Genomic DNA, 18341 nt, shown 5'->3' with positions numbered 1-18341 from the left:
ATGTTCCATCCCAGCACCTTTCTCCTCCGTCGCCGTTGAATTTCTCTTCAGAGACCACTGTAGCAATGCCTCAAAGTCACGACAAGTGTGCGTCGTGCGTATAGCTATGTCCTCAGGCTGCTGATAGGGGTATGCGGGAGGCGAGTCGTTGGATGTAACCTCACTAATTCAACCGGGGTGATGTGCGTCGAGATTAGTAACGATTGGTTGTCAAGGCGCCCGCCCTGCGGACTCTGCGGACTCCGGCGGATCTCCGAGGGCGAAGCTCATCCCTTGACCGATGAGCAATGATTGTGATCTTGGCACATATGGGTCAGTAGAATGTGACTGGCAATTACTCTGTACCGTACGCTTCAACACATGATAGTCTCATATTGTGAAACAGGTGCAATTGTTCCTTAATCACTTCGAGTACAACGGCAACCCATAAATATTTCACTATTCATCTCATCGCCTCCAGCCCTCCTGTAGGATCACAGTTTCTGAGCATAGAAAATTAGTATTAGACTCAATACTGTTAAATCAAGCTAAATATTATTGCGCTAGTCAGACCTGAGCTAGTAACTAGGGTGTGCGAGACAAAGAAAGCCCGTCTGGTGCTAAGCTTGCGTGATTAGGGAACCCTGTCAGGGTCAGCCCTGGAGGCTACACTTTTACATAGTCTCACTCTTGATGCCTACTTCCCCTCTTCTCACATCCATGGCAGGTCTGGAAAAATACTCCATCAGGAGTTGCTAAGGCGACAATTAAGACCACAATATCCCTCGTGTGAATGGCCTTTGGTTACCAGCGCTTCGAGAGTCGCTGTTTGTGCCTCAGGACCAACCTCCTTCCTTATCGCCAACGGGACTTCATCAACATTCCTACGTCACAAATCCAGATACCTCTTCTTGACCTCACGCCTATTCTACCATGGCATCAGCATCAACCCCGCCCACGGGCGCATGCGGCGATAGCGAGTTTGGGCCCATTGTTTCTACGGCGGACTGTCGTGGGGGCTTCGACTTCACGGTGGCTTTCGAATCCGGCATTTTGAACATATTACCAGCGGCTTGCTTCCTTTTGCCGGCAACCTATCGTCTGTTTCAGTTGTCTAGGCAGTCACCGAAGGTGCTCTCTTCCGCATTCCGTGTGATAACATTAGTAAGTATTCTTACTTCCATTTGGCGTTCGGTTCGTATAAAAAGGACCAACCTCTAAGCATTATTCGCATACAGGCTGTCTCTGTAACTTTTGCAGCCATTCAGGTTGGACTCCTGGCACTTGTTGCGATGCAGCACCTTGCCGGAGAGCGCATCTTACTTGCGAGTGCCATTTTCGATTTTATATCGGCGCTGGTCGTTATAATCCTAGTTGACATGGAGCATCTCCGGTCCATCCGGCCATCATTTCTTGCCTCTGCTTACTTGTTCGTCACGTTGCTTCTGGACCTTGCGCGCGTGCGTACGTCCTGGCTGCTACCCGGCTATCAGGCCTACTCAGCATGCCTCTCTACGTCTCTAGCCGTTAAGCTACTTCTCTTAGTTCTCATTAATACTGAAAAACGGAAATGGTTTATGCATACTGAAAAGGACCACTCTACCGAAAGTGTGAGCGGACCTTTTAGTCGAGGCTTATTTACTTGGTTGAATGGCCTGTTGTGGAAAGGGCACTCCGTGTTACTGACCGGAGATGCTCTGCCTACTGTTCATAGAAAGCTCTTGTCTTCAGAATTGTCTACTCGATTTGCAGACTCGTGGACTCGCTGCACGCATAATGGACAGAACGCGTTGCTCTTGGCGGTGATCAAGTGTCTGCGATGGGAAATCGCGACGATCGCTTTCCCACGGCTTTGTGTCGTGGGATTTAGTATCGCGCAGCCCTTTCTGATTGGGAAAATAGTTACTGTCTTACAGCAGACCAGCTCGTTGTCGCAAGACATGGGCTATGCCTTGATTGCAGCAACCGCAATTGTCTTTACCGGGATCGCTGTAAGCTACTTGATGTCTATTCATAGCGTGAAGAGTAAGACTTACATTTTATTCTAGGTCTCTAGAGCCTCTTACGAACACCTGGGGTATCGTGCCACAACCATGCTTCGTGGTGGTCTGATGGCTCTTGTCTTCCGGCATATGATGGATCTGCCACTAGGAAGCACTGACGAATCTAGTGCCATGGCCCTTCTAGGCTCTGATATAGAAATGGTCGCCGAATATTTCTATTCGGTAGTTTGCGAGACTTGGGCTAACGTGCTACAATTAGCACTAGCTACATGGTTGCTACAAATCCAAGTCGGTGTTGTCTGTATCGCTCCTATTTTGGTGGTGATAAGTTAGTCTGCCCGTTTCCCCAATCATTGCCTTGTGGTGTTCATTGTCTAACAGCGCTAGTCTAGTCTTCATGGGTTCTTCGTTTGCCATGGGCAATACCATTTCCGCCAGACAAAAAAGTTGGCTTCGGGCTACCGAGAAGCGTATCAACTTCACGACTTCCATCCTAGGCTCTATTCGCAACGTCAAAGTTCTCGGGTTGACCGAGGTGATGAGCTCTATGATTGAAGGATTGCGCACGGAAGAGCTTGAAATTTCTAAAAAGTTCCGCCAGCTCCAGTCAATCCGTGTATGCATGGGTGCGTGCTTTAATCCTTATTCCAACTCAATTATATTGTGTTATCAGGCCCACCAATGAACTGACATCGGCCTTTAGTTAATTCTCCTATAATTGTTGGACAACTTGTGACTCTCGCTGCCTATGCGATCTTAGCATTGCTACAGGGCTCGGGAGGTCTTGCCGTCAACGAAGCCATCACGTCATTGTCGCTTATAAGCTTGATGATTACTCCGCTGAGCTACCTTTTGATGGCAATTCCCGACACATATGCATCAGTAGGCTGCCTGAATAGGATACAAGACTTCCTCATGAATCCAAGCCGTCTGGGTAAGTACTCCAGTTCTCTCTCCATGTTCTTTTGCACCACGTTTCACTATACTTAGATCCCGAATCACTCATTTTATCCCTCAGTGAGGGCTAATAAAATAATGTTATACACAGATCAGAGACGGCTCCCTCAGCCGGTATCGGCTCACTCAATTTCGACCGATGTCATTTCCGGTCTCGAGCTATGCCCGCTTCCAAAAAGTCCCCAAACGCAGAAAGAAGTGGTTCTCTCACTCCAAAATGTTCGATTTGGCTGGAATTCTCCCTCTCCCTCAGAGACACCCGGTATCACACTTAAGCTTGAATCCTCTCCCGCCGGTACTGTCGTTATCCTTGTCGGTCCAGTAGGCTGCGGTAAATCCACCTTTCTGAAGGGTCTCGCAGGTGAAACTCCCGTGTTGGAAGGTGAGATTTTTATCAAGTACCCGGATCTGGCATTTTGTGATGAAACTCCATGGTTATGCAATGCATCAATACAGAATAATATTGTGGGCGAAGGCTTATCTACATTTGATCCGAACTGGTATCATACCGTTGTGCGCGCATGTGCGCTGGATCTGGACTTCAAGAAGATGGCGGCAGGCGACAAGACATCCGTGGGTAGTAAAGGGTCTAAACTTAGCGGAGGACAAAGACAAAGAATTGTTGGTGCCTTGCTTCCTTTGTGTGTTGGTCATCCACTAACAGCTTCGCCTGTACAGGCTATCGCGAGAGCCGTTTATGCTCGCAAACGAATCGCTTGCTTCGACGATGTTTTCAGTGGCCTTGACAATGCAACCGCCCGACATGTTTTCAATAATGTCTTTGGTCCAGCTGGACTGTTACGTCAGCTGGGATGTACGGTGTTCTTATCAACACATACCAGTATGTGCATTCCTGCCGCCAGATAGCTCGCTTGATCGATCAAAATTTAGATCTCACACTGATTATGACCTAGTCCATCACTTGCCGCAAGCTGACCTGATCATGGTTCTCGGGGCGAATGGCCAAGCCATCAAACAAGGCAGCTATACCGAACTTCGAGACCACGCTGACAACCTCTCTGAGATGCATGGAATCAAACTCACGCGAACAGATGAAACGGAGAGAATTGATGAGCTAGAGAGCCCTTCTAACTACACTGAAGACTGTATTAGTGCTCCTTCCCCAGATGTCCATCGGCAGACGACCGACCTTGCTGTATACAAGTATTATTTCTCTGCGCTGGGGTGGCTCAGAATTGTAGCCTTGCTTCTCTTCCTGATTACCGAGGCCGGTATAAGCGCATTCCGCTGTAAGTTGCAACTATATCCTCAATGACTTGTTGACGAAACAGCGTATGACTCACTTTTCTATAGACGTATGGGTCGATCTTTGGTCCTCCAGCAGCGACAACATTACAGCCTCACACCTAGGCTATTGGCTTGGACTATATGGAGCATTCTCTGTTATTCAAGCCCTTTCTCTGACACTTGCCGTATTGTAAGTTTCAGAAGTATGGTCCTTGATCCCGTGCCTTGGCTGACGTCTCTGGTCTGGTACTAGCTGGACCTGGGTCATTATCGTCCCCGCGGCTTCTAAAAATCTTCATTCTATTGTGCTGCACACTTGCATGGGGTGGGTTTATTGCAGTAAAATACCCGCATTGGTAATTGGCTAACAACTACAGTGCCCCATTGTCCTTCTTGTCGAATGTTGATACTGGAGTACTGGTAACCCGCTTTAGCCAGGACATGAGGCTGGTCGACATGATCTTACCTCGAGGTTTTATATCTACGGGATTCCGTAAGTAAGTTCTGTATGAATACTGGGTCAATAATCTAACTAAGACAACTTTCAGAGTTTTTTGGAGCCATTGCCCAAGGCACCACTGCTATAGCTTCGCTGCCCTACTTGGCAGTAGCTCTGCCGCTTCTCCTTGGAGTCCTGGTTCTGATCCAGCGGTTTTATCTCAAGACATCTCGCCAACTGCGGCTATTGGAGTGCGTCGTTACTTTTTATATCTTTCCCGCCTTGATCTACCTTGCCTACTTTATTTTCGCATTCATGGAGCTAATCCACATCACCTACAGAATCGAGCTCAAGAGTCCTCTTTACACCCACTTCATCGAGTCACTAGCAGGGATCGCCACTATCCGTGCCTTTTCCTGGACCCACACCGCAATGTCTCGAATGATCTCCATGCTGGACACCGCGCAAAGGCCCTACTACCTTCTCTTATGCATCCAACGCTGGCTGAGTCTCGTGCTAAATCTGATTGTAGCCGCTATAACAGTGCTTCTTGTTGGGATCTCTTTCGCTCTCCGCACTCGTGTTGACTCAGGCCTTTTAGGTATTGTCCTTGTCATGATGATGGATCTGGGACTTGTTCTATCGGAGCTGATTCAGAATTGGACGTTGCTTGAAACTTCATTGGGGGCAATTTCACGCATCAAGGACTTTGCTGAAGAAACCTGTGATGAAGAGAGCAACACAGTCATTCAGACTCAAAGTGAACTCCCAGAATGGCCGACTGAAGGGGAGATCACATTTGTGGGTGCGAGTATTTCTTGGAATTTATCCGAGACAACGCCTTTACTCAACAGCATTAATCTCCGGATCTCAGCCGGGAAGAAGTTTGGCCTTTGTGGCAGAACAGGGAGGTGAATCTTACTCTCATCGACTCCTGATTTACGCGCTTCTCCTAGGCAGGGCTAACCAATTACTACAAAATAGTGGCAAAAGTACATTGGCACTATCACTGCTCCGTCTCAACGAGATTAATTCGGGACAAATCTTCATCGATGGACAAGATATTTCCCTCATGTCCCGATCATCAATCCGACAGCGTATCAGCTGTCTTAGCCAAGAGCCTTTTCTTTTCCCTGGCACCATCAGGCAGAATGCCGATCCACTGAACGTAGTTTCGGGCACGCAAATAATTGATGCACTGCAATCTGTCGGTATTTGGGACTCTGTTGCGGCAGGCCGTGGTAGCACGGACGAAGAGATTCTGGATTCAATCCTAGACGACAGCATTCTATCACAGGGCCAGAAGCAGCTATTCTGTCTGGCCCGGGCTCTGCTAAAGAGGAGCAAAATCTTGATCTTGGACGAGCCAACAAGCAGGTATGTTTATCAGTTATTGGTTTCCATTTTATTCCATCAGTGTTCGTGGTAGCTGAAGAGATATTGTGTGTAGTCTGGACCCAGAAACAGATGCTAAAGTGCAAAGGGTCATACGGGAGGCATTCCCTGGCTGCACCGTGATTATGGTGGCACATCGAATCCACAGTCTGCTCGATTTTGACCAAGTTGCTGTCATGGCTAGTGGCCGACTGATAGAAGTGGGACATCCACAGAATTTACTGAATAAGGCGGATGGGGAATTTGCAAAATTGCTGGCTCTTGAGTCATAACCTAATAGGTCAGCCTGTGAGGGTCTATATCAGACCCTAAAGCATCGAGGTCATTACACAATTGTTGCCGATATGTCGTCCGCGTCACTGATAATATTATTCCTTCCAAGCTGTTCCAGTAATAGTAATCCGGATACTGCGTCACTTCGTTGTCCAAGTCGAGTCTACTGAGGTGACATTGAAACCAGAGCAAAGAGAAATATAAAGGACGACATGGAACACCACATTTTGCTCGAAACTGTCAGCACTATTTCCTTATCCAAACTTCGCCATTTAACCGGTGTCATGCCTCCAAGCCATCGCTCGCACCGTCAACATGTCCAAGGAGCTTGTCACCGTCTTTGGAGTCACTGGAAAGCAGGGCGGTTCCGTTGCCAACTACGTCCTTGGCGATGAAGAGCTCAGCCAACAGTACTCAGTTCGCGGCGTCACGCACTCACCCTCAATTTCCAAGGTCCGAGCACTCAAATCTAAAGGCGCCTTAATCATTGAAGCAGATCTGGACAAGCCATCTAGGTTTCCATGCTCTAAATGGCACCTACGCCCTCTTCTTTCTTACAAGCGCGCAAGCCGGCGCGTATTGAAGAAATTATAGCATTGTATTCCGCTAACGCGCCATAACCAATTTCGCCTGTAGTGATATGAATAGTCAGATGCGTATTCTATCCATGAATGAATAGGACTCCAACACTACCTTACCTAGTAATAATATCAAATATTGAATCTACCTTTTTTGTAACTTGGTTTTACTATAAAGTTACTTACCCTACACACTACGTAAAGGTGTAGGTTTATCTTGCCACAACAATGCATTCCAGTACATGTTGTGGGATCACACTACGTAGGTAGTCTTTGCAAGCTTACTACACGTGCATCTTGCCTAGCTTTGCCAAGGTTAGTGTATCTTACCTAGTTTCTACAAGCTTACTAGTGTATCTTGCCTAGTTTTGCCTAGTTTTTGCATATGCCAAGTTTTTATATTTGCATACTCAGTTCTAGCATATATAGAGAATCGGCTTAACACCCACGTGCATGGGGCTAGCCAGGACGTCAAATATATAGGCAATTAGTTGAATTAGTCGAGCGGTCTTCTGGTTGAGATATTACTATATGTGTATTCGGCATTTACAGGGGGAGGGGGCTGGCCCACTCACTTGCTGAATACGTTATAGTGGCAAATGGACGTTATAGAGTTAAAGGAAAATATAGAAAAGAAAGGAAAGAAAGCAAAAAGACAAGGACTTTCGGAGAGTGCTGAAGTATGTGGATGACCCTGTTAGTCATAAGGGGGGGGGGGTGTTGAGAGGTGACATTACGTCCTATTATCCCTGGGGCTTCCTATATAGTTGGCTCCCTTTTGTCTGTTCCTCTCCTCTCTTTCCCCGGAGTCATTCAGTCAGATAGCATACAATAGGTTAATTTTGGTCACTTCTTCTAAAGCGTTCGCGCTATGAGGTTCCCACAACTAGTCATTGCCTTGCTCTTATTGTTCGGAAGTGTGAATGCGGACCAGAACTGGGAAGGCTGGGCAGGACCGGGAGACCAGACAAAGTGGCCCAGCCCCTCCTATACCCCGAAGGTCGTGGATGTTGATGTCGCCATCATTGGTGGTGGTTCCGGTGGTATCCACGCCGCAATACAATTAAAGGACGCCGGCGCCAGCGTTATGGTCATCGAGAAGAAGGACCAGATCGGCGGCCACACAGAGACGTACACCAACCCTAGCACCGGTGTCGTCAGTAACGTTGGTGTTACCGTTTTTGAGAACACAGATCTGGTCAAACGATACTTCGCCCGCCTCGGAGTGCCCATTATCACCAACTCCCTGGAAACCCCAAGCGCAAGATATGACTTCGCCTTGGGAATTCCTATCCCGCCCCCAGATGACCAGCAGGAGGTCATTCAAGCTGCTGTGCAAGCTTACACCGAGAATGTGCTGAGCAAGTACGGATGGATCGACCAAGGCTTTTTGGTCCCGGACCCCGTCCCCGAGGAGCTGTATCTGCCCTTCGCACAGTTTGCAGAGAACTACAACTTTTCTCTCTCGTTCCTCTTATCGCACAACTCAACTGGTATACGGGAAATATCACAATACTCCCGGCCCTGTATGGCATCAAAGGCCTCGGACCCGGCTTGCTCGGCAGTGCCTTCGGAGAGTTCATACAATCTGGCACAGGCAACAGCAGGAGCCTATACGACGCGGCCCTGAAGGAGCTGGACTCCAGTATCCTCTTGAGCACCACGATCCTTAATGTAGACCGTCACTCCAACTCGACTGGTGTGACTCTCTTGGTTGCCCAGCAAGGAAGCTCCTTCAAGACAATTCGTGCCCGCAAGTTGCTGGTCGCCATACCGCCAATCATGAAGAGCATTTGGTCTTTCGACCTCTCCAGACAAGAGCAGGCCATCTTCTCCAAGTTCTCCTCCCTCGGCTACTATGCCGGAGTGGCTCATGTCCCTGGTTTCAATGGCTCGTTCACCAACGTCGGCGCCTTTACTCCTTTCAACCAGCCCATTATTCCGGGTAACAACGGCTTCATCGCCACCGGATCGCCTGGCGAATTCCTGATCGGAGGGGGCTTCGACCGCGGAGACGTCACGGATGAAGAAGGAAAGGACCTCGTCCGCGAGAACCTGGCCACTCTAGCGGCGGTGGGTGCTGTCCCGGCAGATGCGGCGGATACTGTCACATTTCCCTACACTTCCGACCACACGCCGTACCATGTACGTGTCACGGCCGAAGATATCAAGGCTGGCTTCTACGCCAAGCTGCTGGCGCTGCAGGGCTCCCGCAATACGTACTGGACTGGCGCGGCGTTTACTGGCCACAACAGCGCTCTGGTCTGGAACTGGAATGAGGGAACGGTTGTGCCTGGCCTGAAGAAGGACCTTGGTCTGGAATAAGCCGTCGAGAGGCTTTACCGTAGTGGCGATTGTTGAGGGTACGGCAATTCTGGAGAAGCTAAGGAAGAAAAGTCTGCTGCATTCAATCTAGCAAGGAGAGGCCTTTTATAGAGACCTAGAAAGGCAAACAATAAGTAAAGGCTCAGTCTGAAAAACAAAGCATCTATGGACGATGGGATGATTCAAAAGCTACCTATTTAACTCCGTGTAACCTAGCCTAGGGGGTGATAAGGGTTTTCGTTAATAATTGGCTGCGACTGAGTTATCTGAGAAATTGGATAATACATATGTACTATGATACTATGCATGTTAACGTCTACGGATGAACTAGAGCCTGACTACCCTTATAAGTGAATAGCCCTGCAATGTAAATTTGTGCTGATTTCTATTTCTTTACTCAATAGGATCGGTTAGTTATTCAGAAAGAGAGTCTCGTCACTTAGAGCAGGATGCTGAATACACAACCCCGACGCGGCTGATGTCCCGAGCCCTAATTTTGTGACAAGTCGACGTCTTTAGTGGCCCGTCATGAAAATGCGGCAACTGATTATCGCCTTTATGGTAACAACAGCATTAGATGCGTAGACGATACTAGACAATTGTTCGAAGCGTCCATGAAGAATAAAAGTACCTCAGGTTACCTACGTCTCTGGAGTACAACTTAAATAGTACTTGTCTATGGTTTGCTGTTACCTAAACCACCGAGCTCCCGTTCGCTACTTGGATATTTCTTATATCTTTCCGCCATGGCTATTGCTGTAAGTTGGACTTCGAGGTCGTGTCTCACACAATACTGTCTGAAGTGGTGAGGGGACATGGAAGGAGACACAAAGTTGTTTTCCGTTAGACCAGGGTACTATTCGATCCTCAATCTCAGCTTTGAATGGTTCTCCTCCTCCTCCTCCTCCTCCTCCTCCTCCTCCTCCTTCCACCTTCCACCTTCCTCCTCGCCCTGAGTTCCTTGATCTGTGCAAATCTCTCCTTCTCTGCACATTTATATCCACATCAAACAAGTTCATATCAGCCATCCATCTTCACCATGCCTCCCAACAGAGTTACCAAGGCTAAAGTTACCAAGAATACTGCTGCCAAGTCCACCACCAAGCCTGCCAAACTCGCCCAGGGAACTAGCCGTGACCTACTACTGGAAGAGAGGCTCGAGTTCCTACTCACCTGCATCAAGGTGACAGGAATGAAGGTGACTTGTTTCCAACTAATTAGGTACTTTCAGCACTAATATAACTATGATACCCCAGATCGACTTCGGCGCTGTTGCCCAACACTATGGCATTACCACCAATGCCGCGACGAAGCGCTTTCGACGTGCCAAGGATTGTGCCGCCAAACCTGTGAGGGCTGGAGAGGCAGCTCAGGGGAGTGATCAGGACCCAGACACAGAGCCCACGGAGGACCAGGAGGTCTGAAAGTACGAACGAAAAGAAAAGCAAAGATCTATCTGCACTGCACTGGGCGGGAAAAGCTTTATCGCGATATGATGTGGAAAGTGTGGCATAGGGAGATTGTACAAACAGTCGTTCAACGCTCAAATATCACAAAAAGCCTGAATTTCTCAAGGTATCAAGATTCCAAATGTACATGTGTTTAACGCCGTCCCAATTGAGTGTATCTACTTGCCTCCAACAAGCATCCAAGAAATAGCCCCGACCCAGACTAAAACGAAGACCGCAGTCAAGATTCCCGCGCCGACCCTGTCACCCGAAGTGATCGGCGCAGGCCCAGTGCTACCCTCGGGATTGGAGCCCCCGTGCGGGTCACTTTTGGATTTTCCACCATTGTCAGCATTGTAAGGGCCATCGGCCGTGAATGGGACCATGACAGCATTAAGAACACCCAAGACAGACATCTGCTGCTCCAAGCCCATAGTCCCATCCCATTCCGATTTCATCGTCCAGCGAATTCCACAATGCTTCCCATCGCTTCCACCGGAGCATTGCTGACCGGCAGCGACAGCGGAGGCCTTGAATTTCCCCATTACCTCCGCCGTGACGTTGGTGGGTACTATCAGCGACATGAATCCGATCCATGAAGTGAAATAGGTCTTGAAGGTTTTCTGATTGCGATCGCACATATCGATCGGCTCGCAGGTGATGTCGGAGATGATTTGGTGATCACCGGATTTAGGGAAAAACTGTTCGGATGTCTTGAGCAGTCCTGTCACGCCTTCGAGCCATTTACCCTCAGTACCATTGGTCTATAATGCCTGTTAGTTTCGATAGCCAACTTGTCGGGGACAGGGGTAGACGTACGTAGTTGTGCATATAGCCTGCACCCATGATGTACGTAGCGTAGTTGTAAGTCCATTGGTGATCACCATGATCCTTGCAATTCGCAGCATTGGTAGTGGTATCGGCAATAACCCAGGTTTTCCTCAACAGCGGCGTAGAGTGACTCCAATCCCAAATCTTCTCGGCCCACTCGGCATAGGTCGCGTTCTTGGTGTATAGTGCCAGACGTGCTGAAAGCTGGAACAAACCGCCGTTGGAGATGGCGTTTTTCAAATTGTACCCATCCTGGTAAGGCCAAATCTGCCATCGCAAACCACCATTGCAAGCAGTCATATCCCAGCGAGGAATCTGTCCATTGAAGACACCCTCGGCCAGCGAAATCCACGAGGGTTCGCCGCTTCTTTCGGGGAAGTTCAGTTCGCCGGCGGTTATCGCTGCTAATCCCCAGAACACTTGATCGTCGTTACCGAGGTACTGGGAGTAGTTGCTTGGGAAAAAGTCGTTGTCGTCGCCCTTTTGCCAATACATGCCTTCCTGAATGGCATCGTTGAACTGGCTGTCGCCTGTTAAATACCAGTACTGAATGAGGGTCATGAACATCGAACCACCCTCCCACCAAGTACCGTCGAATTTTCCGGGAATCGCCTTCGAGTCGCGGGCATTGTAGTAATCGACCATAGTGGTGGCGACGGTCTTGGCGGCATTTTTGAGGGACGCTGTCCGGAGAGGTATATGTCAGTCATTTGGGATGTTTAGCCAGCATACGATATGAACGTACTCTCATCCTCAGGGTTAACCTCAATGGCGAGGGCATTTTGTAAGAGAAGGAAGGTTAAAAGGGTGGTCAACCACCTAGGCATAATCACAGGCCCCATTTGACACGAGCGGAGTGATGACCGACATCGGAAGAAATGCATCGGACTGGGAGATGGAGAGCAGAAGTCAAGTGCATTGAGATTCAGAGGGGAATATGAGAGTGCATCTACTAGAACAAAAGGGTAATAATACAATGGAACCCATCAGATGCTATCGAATCACCACGATGAAACCAGTCACTTGGCAAAGAGGCGCCGTATGAGCGGGTTTATGTACAAAGTGCCAATTCCAAGACATTGGCGCGACCAATCCTGCTGCCTGACTTAGTTCTGGATGCAGCTCTATTCAGCACTGCCCAGTTTCCAGGCGCTTGGCGTTGAATTTTCGTCTGGGAAATGAGGGTGTAGTAATGCCAAGACGCCCCCTTACCCGGCGTATCCGGGGTCGGCGGTTCGGGGAAGCATAAATTCTGCATTCGAATATCTTCTAACACGCTTTTCAAACCATAAAACATGAGAGTTTGCCAACACATTTAAGCTGGGAAAGAGTCTCTGAATGTCAGATCAGGGGGTAATATGCCAAGTCGTTTCCGCTCGGAGTGTCACGAGCGCCAAATTGGGTCTTGGCGGTACCGTGGAAAATCGACTTTCTTATTTTTAGTGGCGCCAAGAAATGTGCCAAGACCTGGCACTGCCACTTTCTCCTTTTGCGGGAATCAACTGGGAATCTGCTAATTAACTATCTGCTTCTGGGCTAGTCACATAGTCGATGAAGCTTAATAGTCCCAGGCACAACTCAGATCTTGGAGAAGGGTTCAAAGTTAAAGGCCCATATTATTTCCATTCGCAGTTCCCCGTTCCCCGCATCTGTATCTGTATCCATCGACTAATTCCAGTACCCAAATTTGAAGAAGCTTGAGATAGTGGCTCGTTCTGAAATCTCAGGCTAATGGTTCTTCTTTCATATTTAACTATCCAACTAGTTAAGTTAACTCGCTAACTAGTTAGTCGACTAGTTATCTATGTTGTATTTAGTGTCTTGCTCAACCACTCCATGGCCGTTCTATATTTACAGTCTCCATCTAACTATTTCTATAACTATTGAAACATAGTGGCGCGTACTACACTAGAGAAAGAATGCCATGCTTGCCTAACCTGAGGGGCAACGTTGGAACACCCAGATGTCTCTTCTTGCTACCTCTCTCCTTCAAATCCCTCCTCCCCTGGAGAATCATACCAACTCATATCCACCGATAACCATCAGTTGGCCTTTGAGGCCGTAATCCTACGGTGCTGACTCTACTCAGCTCGATCGCGCATTTGTCGAACGCTCTCCGTGTACCCGTCCGTCCTTCCTGATCGGCTCGCCACCTGGGCATCGGAATCTCAAAGCTTAAGTGAAGAAGAACGTCGGCACAGCTGACCTGCTTCTGCTGAAATCCGCGGCGGGCTTGCGCTGGGAAGATCTAATGTGTCACATCCCGCGCTACGGTAGCACGGCGGTCCGACGTCGCCAGGGCAAATCCTTCAAGACAAGCTCCTTGTGCTTCTTTCCCCATCCATGGCATCTGACTTCCTCGGCAGTAAAAGGAAATTTCTACCTGCCAAAGACATTTTGAAATACTACAAGTTGGCACGCATTATCCATCGAGCCATATAAAGCCACTTCGCTCGTATTTGGGGTTTAAACTACACAGTTTGAGGACGGGGATGAAGAACATGATGCTGCCGAGCATCCCGATTCTGACCTTCGCCTGAGTCTCGAAGCTCCAAAATGTCCTGACTGCTGAATCAACGAATTCCTCCGTCTGGGATATCTAACGCGTCACCCCTACATACGGAGGCCGCGATTCCATATCCAGAAAGGAATTACATACAATCACCTTCCATTGATGCAGCTAACGACCACCACTGGGACCCAGTAGCAAGTTGTTGTGCATCACGCTCTACAGATTCAGATGCCCAGTTTATACCAGCAAGCGAGGATGCAACCGGCGATATCACTTATCATGCAAGGGATGGCGATGGTCGCTCTCTACCCATTCTTAGTTGTCTTCGGGTTTAATTTCCAGCTACGCTCCTTAACCCGGTGCTTCGATCGTCTTCTTAATCAGGAAAGAAGACTCGATCTTCTATGCGCCAGTCGCCTAGAGCACTGTGGCGAAGACCGGATCAGAATCAGGATACAAAGGCCCAGAAAAGATGGAGAGAAATGGAGACACCTAGGCGATGATCGTGCCCAGTAGCCTCTCGCCTCTCGACTGACATTCAAGTACATTCAAGTCCTTTGCTGGCCTTTTGGTACTTAAATCCTTCTCCAAAATCTCATGTTCTTGAATCTGTGCTTTTCAATATTCCTTTTCCATATTCCTTTTTCTCAATCCCCTCCATTGCGCTCGATCCGCCTTCCCTTTCGACCCTTCACGGAGTCACGATCGCATGCATTAGGGAGAACAATTGCACCGCCGGTGATGATCTCTGATTCGTGCACCACTCAGAAGTTGCTTACATGCAACTTGTCAGACCTCTCTTTGCCCCTTTGAGATTATTTGTGGCTTTTAGGATTTTGTCCCTTTGTTCCCATGGAGCTATATAAAGAGCTTCATGACAGTAGTTAGATCATCATCACCAATCTTCCTCTCGCTCTTCTCCTAGCCTCTCATTAATTTCTCGGGCTTGTATGTCAGCAGACATGGTAACCACCGACAAGCCACGTTGGGTGTGATTGGAGCATACTATGTCGTTGCAGAACGTGGCACTCCTCAGTTCCAAGTATCGATATCACACCCAGAAGTTATACGAAGACCATTTTGATTATGTATAAAATTGAACTGTATATACATGTAGTTCGTCTTCGCCATCGCCTGATCCACCCATTCGTAGGCTCTCCCTGCTTTCATGTGTCACCAGGGACCTGCCTGGTGATCTAGCAAGTCAATTGCTTCATTTACTAGGGACATGTTCGTTGGCATGGCCTACCCACTAAATGAACCACATTGGCCATGCATTGTGAAGCGAAGAAGCTCCGGGTGGCCATGGCGAACAGACTAAATGGAGGAATGATCTCTCCCAGCAGACAGGTTCTGACTGTAAGTCGAAGCGAAGCACGTCTGTGGAGCTCAATGCCAGGAGGGAAATCACATCAGCACCTTCAGCTTACAGCCAATGCAACTGTCCATAAAACGAGAGCGCGTCTTCGGCTGGATCTGCTGGTCTAGCTCCAACCGCAGCAGTCCTAGTGAATAGAAAATGGTTCTTCCATATCTAGTTCCCGCATAGGCAACAAGAAAAGGCCAAAACCAGTCTCCAGCTCAGACGACCGAACTCTGCTTCCCGTCCTCCAAGCCCTCCCCGGGCTCCCTAATGCCACCACCATGTTCAATCACTGAAGAATTCTCACCAGTATCCTGCCCTTTGTTCTCATCCTCAATCTCCATCCCCATCCCCTCCTTCCACATATTCACCAAGCTCGTCGCGCCCATGCGTCGATTTTCCTCCTGGATATTAGACTTGACGCCAGCGCCGATAGGATACTTCTTACTTGAGAGTGTGTCAGCCAGTTCCTTGAGCGGGATACCGGTCTCATCACTAATCAAGTCTTCGTAGACGGGGTTGTTCTTAAAGAGGTTGTAGGTGGAGTAGAAGGGGCTGCGTTTGAGGGCGGAGGCGTGATTATGGCGCGAGTGTTGGATTTCGAGTGTCAATGAGCGAGGGGTATCTGAGGGCGGATTGGTAGTTGATGTGAATGGAATAGAGGGGATAGAGGTTGAAGGGTGAGATTTTGAGGTGTAGGTAGAGGCGGAGGTGGATGTCGGTAGGGGAATAGTGATAGGCGAAGCTGCTATCGCGCGGTCTGCTGCATCGGCTGTCTCGAAGATCGCGACGATGGGGCGGTTGGTGTTTGGTGAGGTGTTGGTTGTGTCATACTAAAGGAATTATTAGGTCAGGGCTTGTCAAGATGTAGTTAGGAGAGGACACCGTACCTTGAGGTTGCGGTATGTTATTACTTCTCCGAATTTCTGGAGCGCGGCCAGTACCAGTTTGCTTTCGGATAGGTTCTTTGGCATGGGAAGTCCGGTGATGTGGACCTGCCCTGTCATGCGGGCAAGACTAGGGGACACCATTGTGAGGTTTGTAGATTTGTGATTGGGAAGTTGAAGTTGACCGGAGGTTGGAGAAAAATGGCGGATCGTCGAGATCGGCACTTCTTGGCGGAATTGTCTATCTACATACAGTACATATCTCCGATAAGTCACGAAAACTATCGAATAATTTCTGACGAACCGCTCGTAGATCATGCTCTTGCTCTGAGCATGGTCTTTCTCTTTCCCCGAGCGGATGGCTCTCTTTTCCCTGAATACCCTCTATAGGACGCTGCACGTGATTTGCTGCCAGATGCGCTGATTCCACCTCCAGGGCTGGGCATCTTCAGGGCTCCGAGGTCAACCTTGGAACTTTACAAGGTTGGAACCGGCCGAGAAACCTTCGAGGGTTGTCCACCTGGATGCCCGCAGTTTGTGATGGGCAATGGCCGTCCGGGCATCAATTTCCTGGGCTAAGGAGTTGTGGCCAACCGACTCTGTTGTAGAAACTTATGTTTCAAACACATACAGAGGGTGTTGCAGTAGCCTTCTAGCCGAGGTAGTCATGCTAATGCAAAAGGTTCCACGGCACTTGTCTTGCGATAATATCTGCACGGCGCATGTAGAAGCCTGTGTGTGCTATTGGAGGCTGCGAGGAGCCTTCAGACAGAGTCCTCTCGAACAAGGCCAATGACATGATGCTATTTAAGACTGTAGCACACTATGGTAGGGGTCTCATCGATCCACTCTAATTTAGCAGGCTAAACGAACATAAATTAATCGAAACACAGTTTCCTCCAACTCGATCGTCAGGGGGGCTTACGCCCCACCAGCGTTATCAAACCAACTTTGCCGGAATAAAATAGTCAGCTGCATCCTCTGTTCGACGCTTAACTATATCTGCGCCATTTTGATATCGACTCTGCAGATCAATATGACTACTAGCAATAGTCGCCCAACCATCCTGGTCATCCACGGGGCATGGCATCACCCAGACTTCTACGCCACGTTTTGCAAGGCATTCGAAGGCTTGGGCTATGAAACAGTTTGTCCTCGTCTTCCGACCTGCAACAACGATGTACCCCCTACAAAGAAATTGGCAGATGACGTGTCACTCATCCGACAAACCGCATTATCGCTCCTTGACAGCGGGAAGGCCGTTATTGCGGTGATGCACTCCTACGGAGGAGTGGTCGGCACAGACGCCTTGTACGGACTGGCGATCGACCAACTGATCTACATGACGGCCTTTGTGCCTCCGACTGGGAACAGTCTAGCTGGCATGTTTGGAGGGCGTCTACCTCCTTTCATTACAGTTGATGTATGAAATCATTTTTATATGAGCTGGGATATACTTACTGACCCCATGTAGGACGAGCGGGATACACTAATTGTTCCTGATCCGGCAGCTTGGTTCTTCAATGACCTTTCTTCTGCGGATGCCGCGGCTTGGGCAAAGAAGCTAGTAGTTCACCCGAAGTCTGCTCAATTCGACCCGATCACACATGAGGCATATCGGATCATTCCCACTGCATACATTGTGTGCGACAAAGATGCGGCTCTTATCCCAATGGTGCAAGAAATGATGATCGAGAATGTGCGGCAGACGGGTGTCAATGTGGACGTGGAGAGACTCCCAGCGAGTCACAGTCCTTTCCTGAGCATGCCTGAAGAGACTGCCCAGTTGGTGCTAAAGATCTCTAAAAAGGGACTTTGAGGAGGCTTAGCTAGATGAAGCCATGGGAGATTCATCGGTCCTTCCTCGGGAGGTCCGAATACGGAATAGACCGTCTTTATAGTGAGACACCTAGTGAACTGCGGATATCTTGCAATCAAAAACGAGACGATGTCCATCACTGTTTTAGCACGGGCCAATCAACTGGCGAAGTTTGATCGGAAAAATCTCGAAGGAAGCGGATCAGCCAACTCTAATGGCGGGATTGACCAATCATAGCCAGGAATACATATTAACTACGTCCTTCAATCCATTAGGGGCAGAGT

At 48.8% G+C, this 18341-nt stretch overlaps 7 protein-coding genes across 7 annotated transcripts; 5 read left to right on the top strand and 2 right to left on the bottom strand.

The window, feature by feature from the left end:
- Window positions 1–912: 912 nt before the first annotated feature.
- N7525_010798 (ABC transporter) lies at window positions 913–6293 on the top strand (the record flags this gene model as incomplete). The annotated part of the gene is made up of 13 exons (XM_061215224.1): window positions 913–1143; window positions 1218–1970; window positions 2028–2310; window positions 2375–2608; window positions 2686–2916; window positions 3031–3780; window positions 3854–4189; window positions 4254–4377; window positions 4441–4512; window positions 4565–4680; window positions 4736–5537; window positions 5611–6003; window positions 6077–6293. 13 exons carry the CDS (start codon window positions 913–915, stop codon window positions 6291–6293), a joined length of 4542 nt encoding a protein of 1513 aa, XP_061067736.1.
- A 316-nt stretch (window positions 6294–6609) lies between these two features.
- On the top strand, window positions 6610–6888 carry N7525_010797 (uncharacterized protein; the record flags this gene model as incomplete). Its single annotated transcript, XM_002561220.1, has 1 exon — window positions 6610–6888. One exon carries the CDS (start codon window positions 6610–6612, stop codon window positions 6886–6888), a length of 279 nt encoding a protein of 92 aa, XP_002561266.1.
- Window positions 6889–7743: 855 nt separating this feature from the next.
- N7525_010796 (uncharacterized protein) lies at window positions 7744–9197 on the top strand (the record flags this gene model as incomplete). Its single annotated transcript, XM_061215223.1, has 2 exons — window positions 7744–8365; window positions 8413–9197. 2 exons carry the CDS (start codon window positions 7744–7746, stop codon window positions 9195–9197), a joined length of 1407 nt encoding a protein of 468 aa, XP_061067735.1.
- A 1039-nt stretch (window positions 9198–10236) lies between these two features.
- On the top strand, window positions 10237–10621 carry N7525_010795 (uncharacterized protein; the record flags this gene model as incomplete). The annotated part of the gene is made up of 2 exons (XM_002561221.1): window positions 10237–10395; window positions 10454–10621. 2 exons carry the CDS (start codon window positions 10237–10239, stop codon window positions 10619–10621), a joined length of 327 nt encoding a protein of 108 aa, XP_002561267.1.
- A 203-nt stretch (window positions 10622–10824) lies between these two features.
- On the bottom strand, window positions 10825–12318 carry N7525_010794 (glycoside hydrolase family 76 protein; the record flags this gene model as incomplete). The annotated part of the gene is made up of 3 exons (XM_002561222.2): window positions 10825–11409; window positions 11465–12159; window positions 12222–12318. 3 exons carry the CDS (start codon window positions 12316–12318, stop codon window positions 10825–10827), a joined length of 1377 nt encoding a protein of 458 aa, XP_002561268.2.
- Window positions 12319–15569: 3251 nt separating this feature from the next.
- Window positions 15570–16382, bottom strand: N7525_010793 (uncharacterized protein; the record flags this gene model as incomplete). The annotated part of the gene is made up of 2 exons (XM_002561223.1): window positions 15570–16184; window positions 16242–16382. 2 exons carry the CDS (start codon window positions 16380–16382, stop codon window positions 15570–15572), a joined length of 756 nt encoding a protein of 251 aa, XP_002561269.1.
- Window positions 16383–17274: 892 nt separating this feature from the next.
- N7525_010792 (alpha/beta hydrolase) lies at window positions 17275–18057 on the top strand (the record flags this gene model as incomplete). Its single annotated transcript, XM_002561224.1, has 2 exons — window positions 17275–17661; window positions 17713–18057. 2 exons carry the CDS (start codon window positions 17275–17277, stop codon window positions 18055–18057), a joined length of 732 nt encoding a protein of 243 aa, XP_002561270.1.
- Window positions 18058–18341: the final 284 nt, after the last annotated feature.

The sequence above is a fragment of the Penicillium rubens genome (genome assembly GCF_028828025.1).
Source record: "Penicillium rubens strain IBT 27055 chromosome Unknown utg000004l_segment0_segment0, whole genome shotgun sequence".
Classification (NCBI taxonomy): domain Eukaryota; kingdom Fungi; phylum Ascomycota; class Eurotiomycetes; order Eurotiales; family Aspergillaceae; genus Penicillium; species Penicillium rubens.
The sequence above is the reverse complement of the archived record's forward strand: the minus strand, read 5'-3'. Positions and strand labels throughout refer to the sequence as shown.